The sequence below is a fragment of the Gallus gallus genome, chromosome 17 (assembly GCF_016699485.2).
Source record: "Gallus gallus isolate bGalGal1 chromosome 17, bGalGal1.mat.broiler.GRCg7b, whole genome shotgun sequence".
In the NCBI taxonomy this organism is placed as follows: domain Eukaryota; kingdom Metazoa; phylum Chordata; class Aves; order Galliformes; family Phasianidae; genus Gallus; species Gallus gallus.
Window position 1 is genome coordinate 6,078,490 of NC_052548.1, and position 15,917 is coordinate 6,094,406.

General features: G+C 45.7%; 1 protein-coding gene across 2 annotated transcripts; it reads left to right on the top strand.

Moving 5' to 3' along the window:
* The first annotated feature begins 691 nt into the window (after positions 1–691).
* DOLPP1 (dolichyldiphosphatase 1) lies at positions 692–13,727 on the top strand. Of its 2 annotated transcripts, none has more exons than NM_001030689.3 (8): positions 692–796; positions 6,904–7,004; positions 8,708–8,792; positions 9,046–9,145; positions 9,968–10,066; positions 11,360–11,488; positions 12,379–12,468; positions 12,899–13,727. In NM_001030689.3, the coding sequence occupies exons 1-8, from the start codon at positions 721–723 to the stop codon at positions 12,933–12,935; spliced, it is 717 nt and encodes a 238-aa protein (NP_001025860.2). In that variant the 5' UTR covers positions 692–720; the 3' UTR covers positions 12,936–13,727. The 2 variants fall into 2 exon arrangements, with proteins under 2 accessions (NP_001025860.2, XP_046757737.1); XM_046901781.1 differs by having other exon boundaries at positions 9,049–9,145.
* Positions 13,728–15,917: the final 2,190 nt, after the last annotated feature.

The following is a 15,917-nucleotide window of genomic DNA, read 5'->3' on the forward strand; positions in this document are numbered from 1 at the left end:
GTGTGCATTCCCTTCTCTGTGTGAGTCCTGCTTTGCCCTCAGGCTCTCCAGGTAAGTGTTGCTCTGTGACCGCATACGGGCATGTTCATTGTGATTGGGTCTTCATAGGGGGGAATTTATTATCAGTAATTAACGGATTTTCAACACCTTGCGCCCGCGGAGGGCAAAGCGAAATGTTATGCTTAAAGCAGTGAAATAATGCAGCGATCTCATTCATAACAGAACGATTACCTCTTAAAAAACTTCACCACCGCGGAGAGGGACGGTTTGCTCCTCATCCACGCTGAGGAGCCGAGCGGGACCGCGCGCCTCAGGCACAAAGCGGCCGCTTTAAGCGTCCCCCGCCCGTAAGCCCCTTCCTCAGCCCCCCGCGCCAACCGCCACAACCGATTGGCTAAAAGAGGGGTGCAATGGAAGCTGGTGATTGGCTAATCTGCATAGCTCTTCCCTCCAATGAGGAAGGACGATGAGGCCCGCCTTTCTCTCGATTGGCTTTCCCGCTACCTGCGCCCCCGTTTCATTGGGTAGCGATGCTAGCAGCCTATTGGCTCCGCCACTCCCCGGGTTCGATTTTTAATTGGGTGGCCCTGGGTTGGCCGGCACCTCACCTGCCGCTCACCGTCATTGGCTCGCTGCTCTCATCGCCCCCGCCCATTGGTCGCACCGCCCCTTAACTGCGCCCCAATTGGCTGTGGTGGCCCGGCCCGGTATCCGGGTAAGATGGCCGCAGTCGGAGAGTGCTCGCTCCCCGCTCCGTGGCGGCCGGTCTCCCTCACTCACGTCGAGTATCCCGCAGGTAAAGCTCCGCTTCGCCCCCGCCCGACCTCCCCGGTCCTCGCCGCGTTGCTCCTCCGGGCGGGCCCCGCCCGCCGCTCCACGGTACCTCTGAGGGCCAGGCTGGCGGCTGCCAAATAGTGAGCCATTGAGAGGGCGCCCGGAGGCGGCGGGACGCGCGTGCGCGCTGGGGGACGTTGGAGCTTGCTGCGGGATAGTGAGCCGCGAGGGGGACTCGGCGCATGCGCGCTGTGCGGGGCGCTGTGCCTCAGGGGCTGTGGGGATGGGGCCGTGAGGGGGGGTTGAAGGCGAGGTCCTGTCCTCACAGCGGAGTGAGGGCCCTGGGGCCTGGCCCGCCCTCCCCGCCGCCCCTCGGCGCGGTTGGGTGAAGCCCTGAGGTCCCGGTGGCGGTGGTAAATGCCTGTTCACACAGCAGCTGTCACGGCGGTGGGTGGGTCTGGGGGCTCCTCAGGCGCTTTGCGCTGTGCTGAGGCAGAAAGACCTTTCTTTTGTAATGTTCGTAGGCAGAAAATAAGTTAAAGCAGCACGTGAAGTGTCAGGGCGTTAGTCTTGGCTAATCTTTGGTCTGGTCAAAGTCTGAATGCGGTGCTGGTGTTGCTGGTTTGCCTCACTGTTCCCCAGCTTGCCTTGCAGTGTCCTCGGCCGTGCTTTGTTTCAGCAGCAGGGCTTTGATTCCTGATGCTGCCCTCAGAAGTGCAGTACTGAGAGCTGCTGAAGCGCTTTGGAGTCCGCTGGGCTGAAAGTGCCGGCATAGCTGAGAGTTTTGTGACAGAGCACTGAGAAGCACAGTTCCTGTGCACCCCCCATGGTAGCTGTTGGTAGGGTTTTCCTCAGCATTGTGCATAAAAGATCATCCCTTCCTTTTCTGTATGTTTCCTTCACCCTACGTGTTCTTCTGCTGACCTGCTTCTCAAGCGTGCCACTGTGAAAGCTAAGGAGAAGAGAGGGAAATCTTTCCTCATAGCACAGATTCGTCTCCATCTTCTCTCTTCACCTGAACCTGGCAGTGCAGTGTCCGGTGTGCTCCTCCATGGGCTGTGTTGGGAAATGAGGGTGGTTGAAATCTGCAGGTTTGGCTGTGCAACGGTCACCCCACAGACCTTAAGGAATCATCGTCATAGAATCTGTTGAGCTGGAAGGGACCCTGAATGTGAAAGGGACCTCTGAGGAATGTGGCAGGATGATTCTTTTCTCTCGTCATTGACTGCTTTTTTTACAGGCCTGTGCAGAAGGTGGTTGTGTGAGGCAGATAAATCACCACCAGCTTAGGGCTCTGTGTTACAGGGAAGAGCAGTGTGCTGGGCTTGGGTTAAATAAGTGATTCTGGAAGCCCAGAACCAGGGATAGAGGACTGAAGGATTAAAACGTCTCTAGGTATTAAAGTTTCTTCATCCATGCTGATCTAGAAAAATGCATTGCAATAAGATGGTCAGTCTGATGTTTTGCCTTGGATTCAGGGGAAGTGCTCTAACTTTATTTGGAAAGCTGTTATGTTCTGGCCGTGTAGGGCTTAAGTCCAGATCCATTAAGGCTGCTAGATAATATATTTATAAAATAATGATGAGCAGTATGCTCAGTACAGTGGAATTGATGTAACCTTGTGCTGACAGAGAGGGGTCAGAATGAGAAATAGATCCTGCTTTTACCAACATAAATTATTAAACTCTCTTGGCACGTCACGTACTGTCGTGTGACAAACTCTCTTGCTCTTGGCTGATCCCTGGGGCTACTGGCCTGGCATGCAGCGAGCTGAGCCATGGTGGCAACTGACTCTTCAAATCTCTCGTCTTTAAAGACTTCCAGCACAGAACTGCTGTTGTCCCAGCTTTCGTCTGCAGCCAGTGAGTACCCTTCCACTGTGATCAGCTGAAAATCGGTCTTTGCTGACGTTTGTCTGACAGAGGAAGCCTGTTCTTGGGCTTCTGCTAGTGGCTGTGAAAGGGGCAGGTGCCTTCAGAAGGGTGCCCATCTTTCCTGCCTCCCTCTAACGTTTCCTTGTCAGTACAGATACTTCAGATGTTTGTATGTGGTGCTTGAGTGGCTGCACAGTCTTTGGGGCTTTCTGCAGTGTCAGCTTGGAGGAACAACAGATAAATGCTCTGCTGGAATTATCTGCAAACGGATGGAGCAATGGCATTTTTGAGAACCTAACTGAAAAATTAGTGATAGAAAACATCAAAATCAAAGCTAGAGAAAAGACTAACAGTGGCAGTGCTACTTGACAATGAATTAAAGCATGCTGCTTGAGAGGATGGTCTTTAAAAACATCCTGCTGTCACTTTTCATAGCAGCAACTGTGCTTTTGTGAGACCAAGGGATCATTTGGCACAGTGTCCAGTCCCTGGCAGGTGGGCAGGAGTAATGCTTCTTCTGTATATCTTCCAGTAATGAGTTGGTGATTGCATCAGGATTGTTATGTCCTTTAATGGGTTCGTAAAAGCTATACTCTGATTTTTGTCTCATTGCTCTTTGAACCCATTTCCACTTTGGATCTCTACAGTAGCACTGGCACTGAGCTTTGTAATAGCTTAATGTTTTTTCTGCTTTTAAGCCCACTGCTCAGTAATTTCATTGGATGCTCTCTATTTCATGTGCACTGAGATGTAACAAATGCTTACTATTTCTCAGGATCATGCATGAACCGGTCCTATTGCATTATGTTTCCTTTTCACTTGAAAACTGGAGTTCCTTGATACAAGTGGCTGCTGTTCCGTTTCTGTTATCTTGATCCTCTTTCTATTTGCCTTTGCTGTGTTTGCTGTTACAGTACATCAGGAATCGCATAATGCTTTTTTTTTTGTAATTTTGGATCAGTAACTTCTAGCTCTTAAAATGTTCTCCTTGGTTTTTGGACTGCTCCAGAGCACTGGATGCTGCTCTGAAGGTATTGGCTCATGCTAAGCCAGAGGTGATTTTTAACTAAACTAAATCCCACTGCTATGCATGTATAATTAGGGCTGTTTTGTTCCATGTGCATTACTTTGCATGGGATGACTTTGTGTTGCAGACTTAAGACACATCTTCAGGGACTTCCTGCCTGTAGGGTGAGTTTCACTGGAGGGGAAACACAGAGTTCTGGGATTTGTCTTTTTCACACTGGACAAACTCTGAGGAGAGAACCCTGCAGTGGCAAACCTTTTCTCTGCAGGATGGCAGAGAATCCTCCTGTTTTCTCTTAGGTATGTTTGCTGTTGTCGGGCAGAGGTGGAGAGGCAAGTGTGCAGAGCTGGCTGAGAGTCAGCCTGTGATGCTCCTATAAGCACATGTGTTCTGCAGGCCCTTGCCCTGATCTGTCCTGCAGGCTCTTACCCTGCTTTCTGCTTAGGGTGGTAGCTCACCAGCTGGGGCTCATTTCACACCTCAGTATTTCTTTGAAACCCAATGATTTGGTTCCTTCAATGCTAGGTTTTATGTTCAGTCTTTCTGCAGAAGTTTGATGTCTGTGTGCCTCGTGGTGTAAATATTTTTATTGTTCCACAGCTTGTGACAGCAGGATATGTGCAAGTAGAGGAAATGGAAATCAGTCGTGAGTACTTACTGGTGTCAGTGCACATGAAACAAAACACACTGTTTGTCTGTGCAACTTGCACCTAGACCAGCAGCAGTGCCACAAGTAGATGTCTCAATAGGAAGCCGCAGTGGTAAAGCCAGGTCTTGTGGTAGGATGTGGGTAGTGCTGTTGATTCACATTTTTCTGATGTGCAGGTTGAGCTGGTGTGGCAAACCTTGCATGTTTCCCCTGAAAGAATGCTGGGTAAAATGTTGAATTAGAGCAGAAGTAAATGCTGAATGAAGGCGGAAGAAATGATGTACTTCTGAGCTACGAGTGGTGTTTCTTCTGTTCATCCTTTGCATGCCTATAATTGAGGTAGTTAGGTTCTTTATTTTTTCATCTTCCTCCTTAAATGATGCTAAATAAACAACCGCAACAAACAAGAACCCAGACTGTGCATTAAATATATTTTTTTCTCTTGCAGTTTCCAGAGATTTTGGTGCTTCTAATGAGGTGTGTTCTCCGTGGTTGTAGGCATTGCTTTGTATTCTCGAGTTGAAGCAAAATTGAACAACTATTGTTACAGAAGGTAGTGTGGAACCTGCTTGCTCGATCTGACTGGACGTGAAGCTGTCAGCTCTCCTGCGATTCCCTGCTCCCTGGGAAGAGGTCCCTGAGTGTGTTGGAGCGTGAGAGTGAGCAGAAGTGACACAAGTTGTCATTCCCTGGGGCTCTGAGCAGTGCTCAGCATGGCCCTGCCCTCCGAGCTCCCTCTGCCTGCGCTTCCAGTCATTTCAGAGCTGGTTCAGTTAGTGTAGCTCTGCCTTAACCTGCTAATCTAGTGAGTGCTTTTATGATGGTGTTAATGAGTTTCTGGTGCAGTTTGCAGGGCACAGCCTTCAGTTAATGCACTGCTATTTTGTCACCTCATCTAGAAAGAGCTGCTTCAGAATGTGATTGATTGATTACTGTTGGTTACAGCGATAGGAAATGCTATGGGTACTGTCTCTGTTCTGTTTTAAAGGGACAGTTAAGTGTTGAGGGGGCTGATTTGTGGTGTTGGGTTCAGGTGGGAAATGTGTGCTGGTGGTTTGATTTATTGGGAATGCTCTATGATAACACTGTGGAGGATCCTCAATATGATGTTACTGGTGCTATTTAAGTTAAAGACAACTTCCTGACGTATTCCTCTGTCTGTGCAGGTAATAAACATCCCCCTGCCCTTCCCCAGAAGACAAATAATTTGGTTTCTGTTGACAAAATAATGTCTTGACTACCATAATACTCATGTACCATGGATTTACAGGGAGTGATCTGAAATACAGTGATTCCTCAGTGAGGAACTAACCCTTATTGACAACACTGGAGCTGAGGCTTCTGGAAAGTGTTCCTAAAGCTTTCAGTTTGGGTTGCCTGGTAGCTTATCTCATGAATTTCTTCTTCATTTAAGGTCAGTTCGTAGAGTATAACTTATATGAAGCCGTAAGGGGCATGATGCTCTGTTGTTAGCTAGCTGATGCACCTACTTCCACTTTGCATTACCATGATATGTTGCAGTTCTGCTTTGGTGGCTTCTGGAACCCACCTGCTGCAGAGCAACCCTGCCACGTGTCATAAGAAAAGTTCCAAATTCAATGTTTTCTAACACTTTTTCAGGTAATGAACAGAATAAAACCTTGCTCCAACCAAACCCCAGTATTCCTGGGGGTTCATCCTGCAAGTCTCCTGAATTTCGCTGGTGTTACAAACTAAAACGTGGGAATTCTGCTTGATGATGAAGTTGTTCCCAAATCTAATTCTTCAGGGAACAGAAGCAGGACAGACTTGGATTATAGTGTATAGCTCTGTGCTGTTGCTTTCCTCTTCCTGTGTCCGTGCAAGTTCAGGATAAAGCAGATACGTGATTGAAGTGCCTTATGTCCTCTTGTGAGGTCTCCTGGATTCTTCCAGGGGATGACTACAGTGTTTGCTAGTGAGGGTGCAGGCCTGGTATCCCTTCTGTATGACACAAGTGGACTACTGGCAAAAAAAATTCCTTGGCTTCCTTTTTTTTTTCTTTTTTTTTTCCTTTCTTTCATCTGCAGTGTTTAGCTATTTGTTTCCTCCCTGTGTTGCTAATGCTAGTGTTCATGCAGACACATGGTGAGACAGATTAGGAAGCTGATCCAGCTGAAAACGAACCCATTTTAGGAAGGGAGTGGGAAAGGATTTGTTTGGGGAGTGTTTGCTGGTAATTGCTGGCACAGGCAGGCAGTATGAATGTGGGGAGGGAAAGACGCTGCCTCTTTTGCAGCAGCCTGTGCTTATGCTGGATTAAAGTGGCTCTGGGCCCACACCCATGGTCATTGTTGTAAGTTGGCTGGCAGTAATCTCTGCTGGAGGATGCCAAGCTCCTCTCATCCCTGCTTTTGAACCTGCATGTGAGCACTGCTGCCTTCCTTGCCTCAACTCCCGTCGGACTCCAGCAGTTGTTGTCAGTCGGCAAAATGGAGACGTGCTGCAGTGCTGAGTTTACCCCTCCGCTCTCAGCGATTCAGGGCAGCAGCTGACCCACATCCTGGTGGCAAGTACTTGTGAAGTTCAGGCTGATTTGTTTCTCTTGTTTGTTTCCCTAGGTGATTTCTCTGGTCAGCTTTTAGCTTATTTGAGTCTTGGTCCAATATTCATTATTGTTGGCTTTGTAACGCTCATCATATTCAAGAGAGAGCTTCACACGGTGAGTCTTCCTCTCCCTTCCCGGCTTCTCCTTACGACAGAAATCCTGTCATTTGTGACACAGTGCTCCTGTTTTCACACTTTTGCTCTTTATAAACAGAAAAAAAAAAGCTTAGGTAAGGTGATCTGCTGTCAGCACCAGAAGATGCTATCATTTGTAACAGGTTAAAAGATGAGTCTTTGCTGATGTTCTGCTACTCTGTGCTATGCTTTAGCCATGTCTGTGCACAGACATCCATGAGAGATATCTGAGATTCAATGCTGCTTCATGGTGGGATATAGTAGTATTTCTACCTTGATCCAAAATCCATTAGGGTCATAGCGTTGGCAGGGTTTGCAAGATGGATAATGTGCAGGAAATAGTGTCTGACTCAGTAGGATGTGCTTTCTTTGAACAGCACGGAGGCACAAAATAAGATTCAAAATAAAACCTACAAATTCCTGCGGGACTGGATCTGTCTCAGGGCTGCTTCCCAGCTGTGCATTGAACAGCGGGGACGGAAGAGACTCTTGCTTCTGTCCAAGTGAGCAATAAAGGACTCTTCTATAGTGCTTTGTCTGCTCTGACAGGTGGTTGGGAGTCGGTGTCATGGATAAATGCTCTTCAGGAGGTATGAAGCACTTGTAAAATTTGCCCTCAGTAAACACATAAAATGGGGCCACTGAAAGAATTTTGGCAGCAGGTTCCTGATACAAGGCCATGGTGTCATGGGAACCAGTGGCTCAAGGGACCTGGGAATGGGACTTCTAGGTTCCTAAACCGAAGGAAAGACAGCTGTTAAATTTAGACAATCCAACTTTTTATTTTTTTTTGCTGACCCAAGGCTGAACATAATCAGTAGTAAGTATTGTCTTAAAATTAACGGTGTTTTGAGTGCACTGACTTGTTAGATATTGGTGATGCAGCACGGGTTGAGATTGGTTCCCAGTAGATGTGAAAAGTCTCCTTTCAGGTGGTGTGAGGCACCAGCTGCCCATAGATCAGCACAGAGAGTGGAAAACACAAGTAGGACTGAGTGTTAAAGAGTTGTTGGAGCATCATCACCAGCTGGGAATTTTGTCGCAGCAATGGGACTTAATCTAGAGGGGGTGTATGAAATCATGGTGATCTTAGAAGGTCTTTTCCACCCTTCAAGTCCAACTGTCAACCCATCGCCACTGCAGCTGCTAATGGACTTTGGAATAAGAAAAACAGCAATTGCTGCCAGTCTGTCTCAGTTCAGAATGTGACTTCATTTTAGACTGAGGACAGCAGCTTCAGGATGAAAATATTCATAGAGGAGAAAAGCCAGAAAGCCTAAAAAAATTGCTGTTTGAGCTAATTGCCCAAATAATGGTGGATGTGCTCCCCCTGTTGGCCGACAGTGACAGACAATCCCTTCAAACTTGCTGTGTTAAAAAGTATTACTTTCTGTGCTTGCTGATGGGAGAATGCCAACATTATTGCTGTACAAGTGTCATTTTTGTCCTCTGAGTTATCTGCTTAAAAGCTTTGTGTGCACAATATGTTGTCAGGTACACGAAGGAGACTGAGAAATAAATGCTTTTCTTCCTCAGCTAGAGCATTGTGAAGCTGTTGGTTATAATACAGGTAGTCAGAAAAGAAAATTAGAAATGCATGACTTGGGGGTTTCTCGACAGAGAGAACCTGGTAAGTAGATGAATCTTTTTAAATAGGATGACACAGTTGTCTTGCCTTCACAGATCTCTTTCTTGGGAGGGCTGGCTTTCAACGAGGGAGTGAACTGGTTAATAAAAAATGTTATCCGGGAGCCACGGCCCTGTGAAGGTACGGTACGGCCCATTGGTGTCATGGCATTGGTTGACCTTGAGTGGAATGATAACTGTGGGGTGTCAGAAGGTGCTTTCCCGTTTGCCTCGTGTTGGCTTTGGATGTCTGGGTGTAAGAAGGCTGGCAGAGATGTGTCCTGTGAACCTGTGTGCGCAGACACCAGTGGAGTCGTTTGGCTTTACCTTTGGAGTGTTCCTGTTGCCGTGTACAGAGCAGACCTTGACCATACTCTTTCTTCTTCTCTTCCCAGAAGCCCATTCAACAGTGACCACAAAATATGGGATGCCGTCCAGCCACTCCCAGTTCATGTGGTTTTTCTCTGTCTATTCATTTCTGTTCCTTTATTTAAGGTAAAACTTCAGTATCAGGTTTTGGCTGTTAATATGTTGAAACACCTCCAATAGATGGCTTCCTTGCCGTGTGCTGCTTCAGCACACAGTGGAGTTAAATCTGAGGCCCTCCGCAATTTGCTGTGGCTAGAGTGGATGAAGTGTTTCTATTGGAATGTAGGACTGTGGTTACCACTGCTGAAAAGGGAAGGGTAGGGGTGGGCTTCCTGATGCCTGTCTGGGTACAGGTCTCCGAATTTGCTTTCTATAAGCCACGATGATCCATCAGTGTGAGGGAAGGGGAGGGTGGTGAATAGAGAGGAGGAAAGAAGAGCTGCTTTCTCACGTATCTGCTCAGTTTTGTCAGTGGGGTTGTCTGTGGTCTCAGGTAATACCTCTTGCCCACTTGCATGACCTTTTAGTTCATCTCCCATACCAAGTACTGTCTTTTTGCGCTGTGCTGTTCTGAAAACCTTGCTGGGCATGGCTGTCTTGTGGCTCCAAGTGTGAAGGACAAAACTCATAGTTCCTTCTGGCTTTGTGGGCAGTGGAGGTCTTGGCTCCCTGTTGCATATGCTCAGCATGTGCCTTTCACATCAGTTGTGGTAATTGTGAGCATTCTGCCTTCCATCACAGCGATCCCTGAAAATAGTTGAAGAGAGAAGTATGGCTTTCTGGCTTCTGTGTAACTGCTGCCAGTGGGACAGACTGATGCTGGGATGATATTGAGCTGCCCATCACCCCATGGAGCAGAGCTTTCCTAGGGTTTCAGAGGTAGTGAGAGTAGTGTCAAGGACTCCTCAGCTTCCTGCCACTGTGCTAATGGCTCTCCATCTCTTTCAGAATGCACCAAACAAACAATGCGAGGTTTCTGGATTTACTATGGCGACATGTGCTGTCCATCTGCCTCGTGACAGTGGCTTTGCTAGTCTCATATAGTAGGTATGGAGCAATTGTTTGTCTTATGCTCTCATACACCCCTGTGGCTTTTAACAGCCAGCAGACCTGTCCTTCTTTGTCCCGCGTTTCTGATGCAATTCTCAACGACTGCACTGTACAAGTGAGAGAGCTTTGTGGAAGTTGCTGCGTTGCCATGAGCCCCTTCAAATAATGAAACAAAGGTGCTACGTGTGTGGTGCTTCACAGATGCATTTATGAAACCTGAGATCAGCTGAGCCTGTGCCCAACTCCCTGCTGGCTCCATTGCCATGCTCCAGCCTCACTGCCTAGCCCTCTTTGCAGCACTAATCATGAAAGCATTGCACCATGGCTTGGCACACCAGCATCTGCAGCACGTGGGTTGCTACAGTCGGTCAAACTGTTTGTTTTGCTTGAGCATTAGCTACAGACATTTATAGCTGTTTGACATGCAAGATTTAGTTGTGTTAACATGATGAGTAAAGAAAGTGAAGTGTTGATAATGATTTACTTTTTTCCTCTAACAAATAATGCAATGAGCTCCAGTGGGTGGAAACAGACAGATTCAGGCTGGAAATGAGGCTGTATCTTCCACAGAAAAGTAGTTTGCATAGTTGACTGCATACTAGAGCTGCCTTCTTATTACTGATTACTTTTAAAACTGACAGGACCATTTCATAAAAGATATATGGTCTAATTCAAATAAAGATTAACTTGAGGAAATTGTTCTGCAAAGCAGGTCAGCTAAGGTGATCCTAATGGCCACATACATGTGGGGTGAAGAATTTTGGGTGTGATTCATGTAGGTTGTGTACAGGGGCAACTTTAGGAACCATTAATGCAGCTTTCTGGCTGGTTGCAACTGCAGTAGGTGCTCTGTAGTTGTGCAGCCTGTGTGTTGTCACACTTGAGAGCTGCAAAATTAAGGCAAAAATGCTGTCTGTTTTAAGTCTATAAGCTCCAGCCTTGGTGGCTTGGAGGGGACTTCTGCTGCTGGCTTTGGAGAAGTCTCTCATGGGAACTAACAGTGGCAGTTCTTCAGCTCATCCAAAGATATGTGGCGAATTATTCAGTTAAGCTCAAAGTAGAAACGCTGTAAGCTGAATCTGCTGTAGCAGAGGGGGCACAGTTTGTATTATGGCTTTTTTCAACTTTTTTTTGGTCAACTTTTTAATGAAACGTGAAGTAAAACATCCACTTCTGACATCTGAAGGATAACTTCCTCAGACCTCGGGAGAGTCCAGTGAAGCATCAGCCCTTGAGTCGCACCTACTCTTGCTTTAATGCCTGTCTGGTGACTTTTCTCTTCCACTGCAGGGTTTATTTGCTCTACCACACCTGGAGCCAAGTCTTATATGGAGGTGTGGCAGGAAGCGTTATGGCCATAGCCTGGTTTGCCTTCACACAAGAGATACTAACTCCTCTCTTCCCAAGGATAGCTGCATGGTGAGTCTCTATTCTGTGAAGGTTTTACTCTTGCAAGTCTACATTTCTTGGATCACCGTTGTGCTCATTAAATGAGCTTCTTGAAATGAGTTGGTACAAAAAAAAAAAAAAAACAAAACCCAAAGGTGTAAAAATTGTACCTCACATCTGAAGGAAAACAAATGCAAAGGTACTTTAGTCTCTGAAACTGTTGCAGCTGTATAAGTCCTGTCTCCATGGGCTGATCAAACTCCTGTGAGCTATGTTATAAGTATTAGAAATGGGAATTCCTGGGTTCTGTTCCAGCTTTGATGGCTGTATAACTTGTTCTTCTGTGTTTTCTTCTGCATGTCTATACAAAAGATCACGTATGGATGGGGGAGAGAGGACATTTAAGAAACACGTTTGTAAGGCCCCTCTAAAGTTGTGGGTTGTGGCAGAGTATTGGTTAAGAAGTAGTTTTTCATATCGTAGAATGGTTTGGGAAGGAAGGGACCTTAAAGCCCCCTCAGTTCCAACCCCTGTTGTGGGTTGGGGGTCCCCAACCAGCTCAGGCTGCCCAGGCCCCTATACAGCCTGGCCTTGGGCACCTCCAGGCTGGGGGCCTCCGTAACTTCTTTGAGCAACTTCTTAATCAATTTAACAGCCAAGTGAGATTATAAAGCCATTTAAACTTAACATAGTCCAAAAAATAATATATAAGGAAAACAACATTATTTTCTTGGATTGAATTTAACAAGGAGCCTTCTTCCCAGACTTGAAGGATAATAGAATAGCAGTGTTATGTTTGAACCAGATTTTATGCTGTGTCGTTGTGTGTTAGGGTTGTTCTGTTTTTGTATTCTGATCAAAATTGGGGTAGAGAAAAAAAATCTAATTTCTCCACTTCCTACCACCTTGTCTATTTTCAGGCCCATTTCAGAGTTCTTTTTAATCCGAGACACCAGCCTCATTCCTAACATCCTGTGGTTTGAATATACAGTCACAAGAGCAGAAGCAAGGTAAGTGATCTGAGGTGAGGGGGAAAGAACTGTAGCTAGCTTGACTTGAGATGTAATTTTTATGTATTAGAAAATAATGGCTGTTGTGGCTGGAATAGTGTAAGAAACCCCAAGCTGTGGGCATCTACCGCCTGTGGAAGGCAGGTCTGCTGGGGAGATCAGTGTTTAATTTAGTCATTATTTCAACTTTCCAGCCCATGTTCCTTGCAAGCAGGTGTTTTTAATCTTGCATCTGTGCATGAGCTTGTGCACATGTAGAACGTGGCAGCTGTTCTAGGACTGTAGAGAGTAGGAAGGCCTGATCTCCCTGCAGAGTGTGATGGGGGCGGCTTTATTTTTGTATGGAGCTAGGCAAAGCCTTGCTTTAATCCTTCTGTCTTTTACTCACTGGTTTGCCTCTCTCACCTTGTCCTCTGTTGTGGTGTTGCAGAAACAGACAGCGCAAGCTGGGTACGAAGCTCCAGTGACTCAGGAGGCGTGGGGACCAGAGTGTGCGTTTTAACAGAGACAGACAAGAGCAGAGACCTGGGAGCAGCAAGGAGCCTTTAAACAGACGGACCAAAGGAACAGGCAGGGACCATACCCAAAACCTGAAAGCCTTTGCTCTGCTTTAGCAGCTAGCTGGATGCTCCCTGATGCATGTGGGACCGTGCAGGAGTAGAAACTCATTTTCAACACAGATGCACATTGCCGGTTGGAATGTACCATCATGTCTACGTCAGGGGAAGGGGGAGAAAATGCCTGGTGTCATGTTTGGGGGAGGGAAAACCAAAAATGAATCATTTCTGTGACTTTTTTCTTTTTTTTTTCTTTAGCATGAAATATACACACTATTTATTTATTTTTTTTAAATGGAGCTATTGTTTTTGGGGTGGGTGAGGCCTTGTGTGTTTTGTTTCGCTTTTCTGTTTGGGGTTTTTCATTTTGGAAGAAGATGACAAAACTAATCTCCAGTTAATCGTGGTTAATTAGGGCTTCTAGTTTTTAAAAATGTCTCAGGAGGGAGGGGAACTGAGATGGTGTGACCGAGGTAGAAGGGAGAGGAAGGTTTCTTCCCTTTCTACAACCAGCCTGGGTGATCAAAATCAATTCCAACTGCACTTTGTACAGGTAGAAAGTACTAAAGATTTGTTTTTTTTTTTTTTTTTAAACACTAGTGATGATTCTGTGGGGAAGCCTGCACGGATTCCGTTAAGGGGAGTGTGTGTGTGTAAAACAAAGGAAAACTGAAATACACTGATATTATTATTTTTTTTCCACTGCTGCTCCTGGTGTGTAATTAGCAAGGGTGTCTTTCTCAGAATCTCTTCTAGGTGGCAAGGTTACCATACATATCTCATGTTTATTTCATCTCTTCCTTTATTCTTTTATTACCTCAGGGTTGTTGGGATCTGTACAGCGTCCGTTGTTGTACTTGGTGTGCTACTGATGGCACTAGAAACCCATTGGTTATAAGCAATGCTGTGTTCCAGTAAGAGTCAGCCCAAAGCCTTACAAAATTCAGTTGCTAGTCTCTGTCTTAAGCACTGGATTTTTATTTTTATTTTATTTTACTTTTTTGTTAAAATAGAAGGATTTTAAGGATGAACAAAATGACAACTGTAGACAAATAAGGTGAACAACTAATAGCTAGCTCAGCTGCTGTGTGAGGTCTTTAAAGAGTCCTGTTGGAATCCAATTGTGAACACAAGTAGTGAACTTATCCTAGCAGATACTCCTGCCAGTTTTTATGGTGGGTTGCTTGGGGTTCTGCAGGAGTAACCGTGAATACCAAACTCCTACAAACAAGTTTTGTTTTCCATCCTTCTTCCATTTGGATTCTTTGTTTGGCTAGTCAGCTCTCTGGGTGCTGTGTCTCTGTGGGAGTGTGCCTGCCATCTGTGTGTGCTGGTGATGCCTACAACTTCAGCCATCCATGAGTTAACCTGGCAAGGGCTATACTCAACGTGCTTCAGGGCTGTGCATGGACACTTTCTGTATTTCTAATATATAATGCAGCAGTTCAAGTGTAAGTACAGAGAAATATTTATTCAAAGCACAATTGACTTGAACTTTCACAGATAAAGGACAGCTTCTGAACTGGCTCAAAGGTCATCGGTGTGCCTTCGATGCAGTCATGTGAGCAGAGGTAAAATGACTGTCACATCTCGGTCTTGCTGCCTGTTTTAATATCTTCACTTTAAACAGACTCCTGCATTATAAAGCTGCTTGAAGTGAGATGTTTCTGTTCATCTTGATTTTAAGTTTTTTTTTTTAATTTTTATTTTAAGTTTTCATCTGTGCCTGTTGCCATAGGAGTTTGTGTGTTCGTACCGAGTGGGAGTTGGCTGCTGTAGAAACTGTTGGACAACCAGAGTATTAACGGTAGAGTAGAAACTAGCAATCCTGATTTAATTCAGGAATGAAGCCATTTAAATTTCTCTGTTAAGGTAGCTTTGTGTAGTGAACTAATTGGTTTTTCAGTTGCATTGGGTCAGGTTTAAGAGCTGTTCTAACTTTTTGCATAACACGAGCAGTCCTGTTTCTCTTACCATCTGAAGGACCTGAGCACTGGATCTGCTTTGAAGGTGCACCCAAATAAAGAGGCATCTTACAGCTTTCATGAGAACGTGGAATTGGACTTGCTCTATTAAAATTAGGATAGAACATCACGTAAGCCATGTAACATAGTGGTATCTTATGAATGAGTCTGAAAGCTGGTACTAATCACTTATGACTTACTGTTTTATTTCTTTCCTTGCATCACTTGAAAGATAACTTACAAAGGCAGAAGGGGGATCACAGGCTCTTCCCTAAGGAAAAGGCTGAAAAGTAGTTAAGGAGTGGCTAGCACTTCTTCAGTTTCTTGTAAGCTGAAAGCCAGCTGGCAAAACTACGTGGAAGCAGCAGCTGAACTAGGGAAGGGATTACATGTCCTCATGGAGAGCAGCACAGTGTGCAAAGCTGTTCCTCTTCATGTTGCTTTCAAACCCAAGCTTCCTGCAGTAATGCTTAGGAGAGTGATAGGGAAGAGCAGAGCTCTCATAAGATACTGTAATAAACTGTGTTCTGTGATTTGTTTGTAATCTGCATCTTCCACCTACTCTTGCTGTACCTTTCCAGAAGTCTTGGCAATATTTGATGGTAGAGGTTTGTTAGCGATCCCATGGATTTTCTTAACTAAATGGTGCTGTGCAGGAAAAAGATTCAAGCTCTGCCTTACTCCAAACTTGTATGAAGTCTCCTGCCACTAGTTTTCTGAAACAAAAATATTTCCTTTGGGACACACGGCTTTGCAAGCAGATGCTTTCACGTTCCTCCCCTGTACTTAAGGGCTGGATGGAGATATGAAGACAATAAAAGGAAGGTGACAGAACATCATGGTTCACTGTTCTTGCTGTCCCCACATGTGAACATTCTCCTGTAAGGGCAGTACTGTAACTTCTGCAGTATTGAAGGAGATTTAAGTA

Bases quoted from the DNA above. Each gene is read 5' to 3' on its own strand.
- DOLPP1 (NM_001030689.3), top strand. From the start codon at position 721: ATGGCCGCAGTCGGAGAGTGCTCGCTCCCCGCTCCGTGGCGGCCGGTC. The intron at 10,067-11,359 runs GTATGGAGCAAT...CTTCCACTGCAG, and splicing joins TTGCTAGTCTCATATAGTAG to GGTTTATTTGCTCTACCACA. The intron at 11,489-12,378 runs GTGAGTCTCTAT...GTCTATTTTCAG, and splicing joins TTCCCAAGGATAGCTGCATG to GCCCATTTCAGAGTTCTTTT.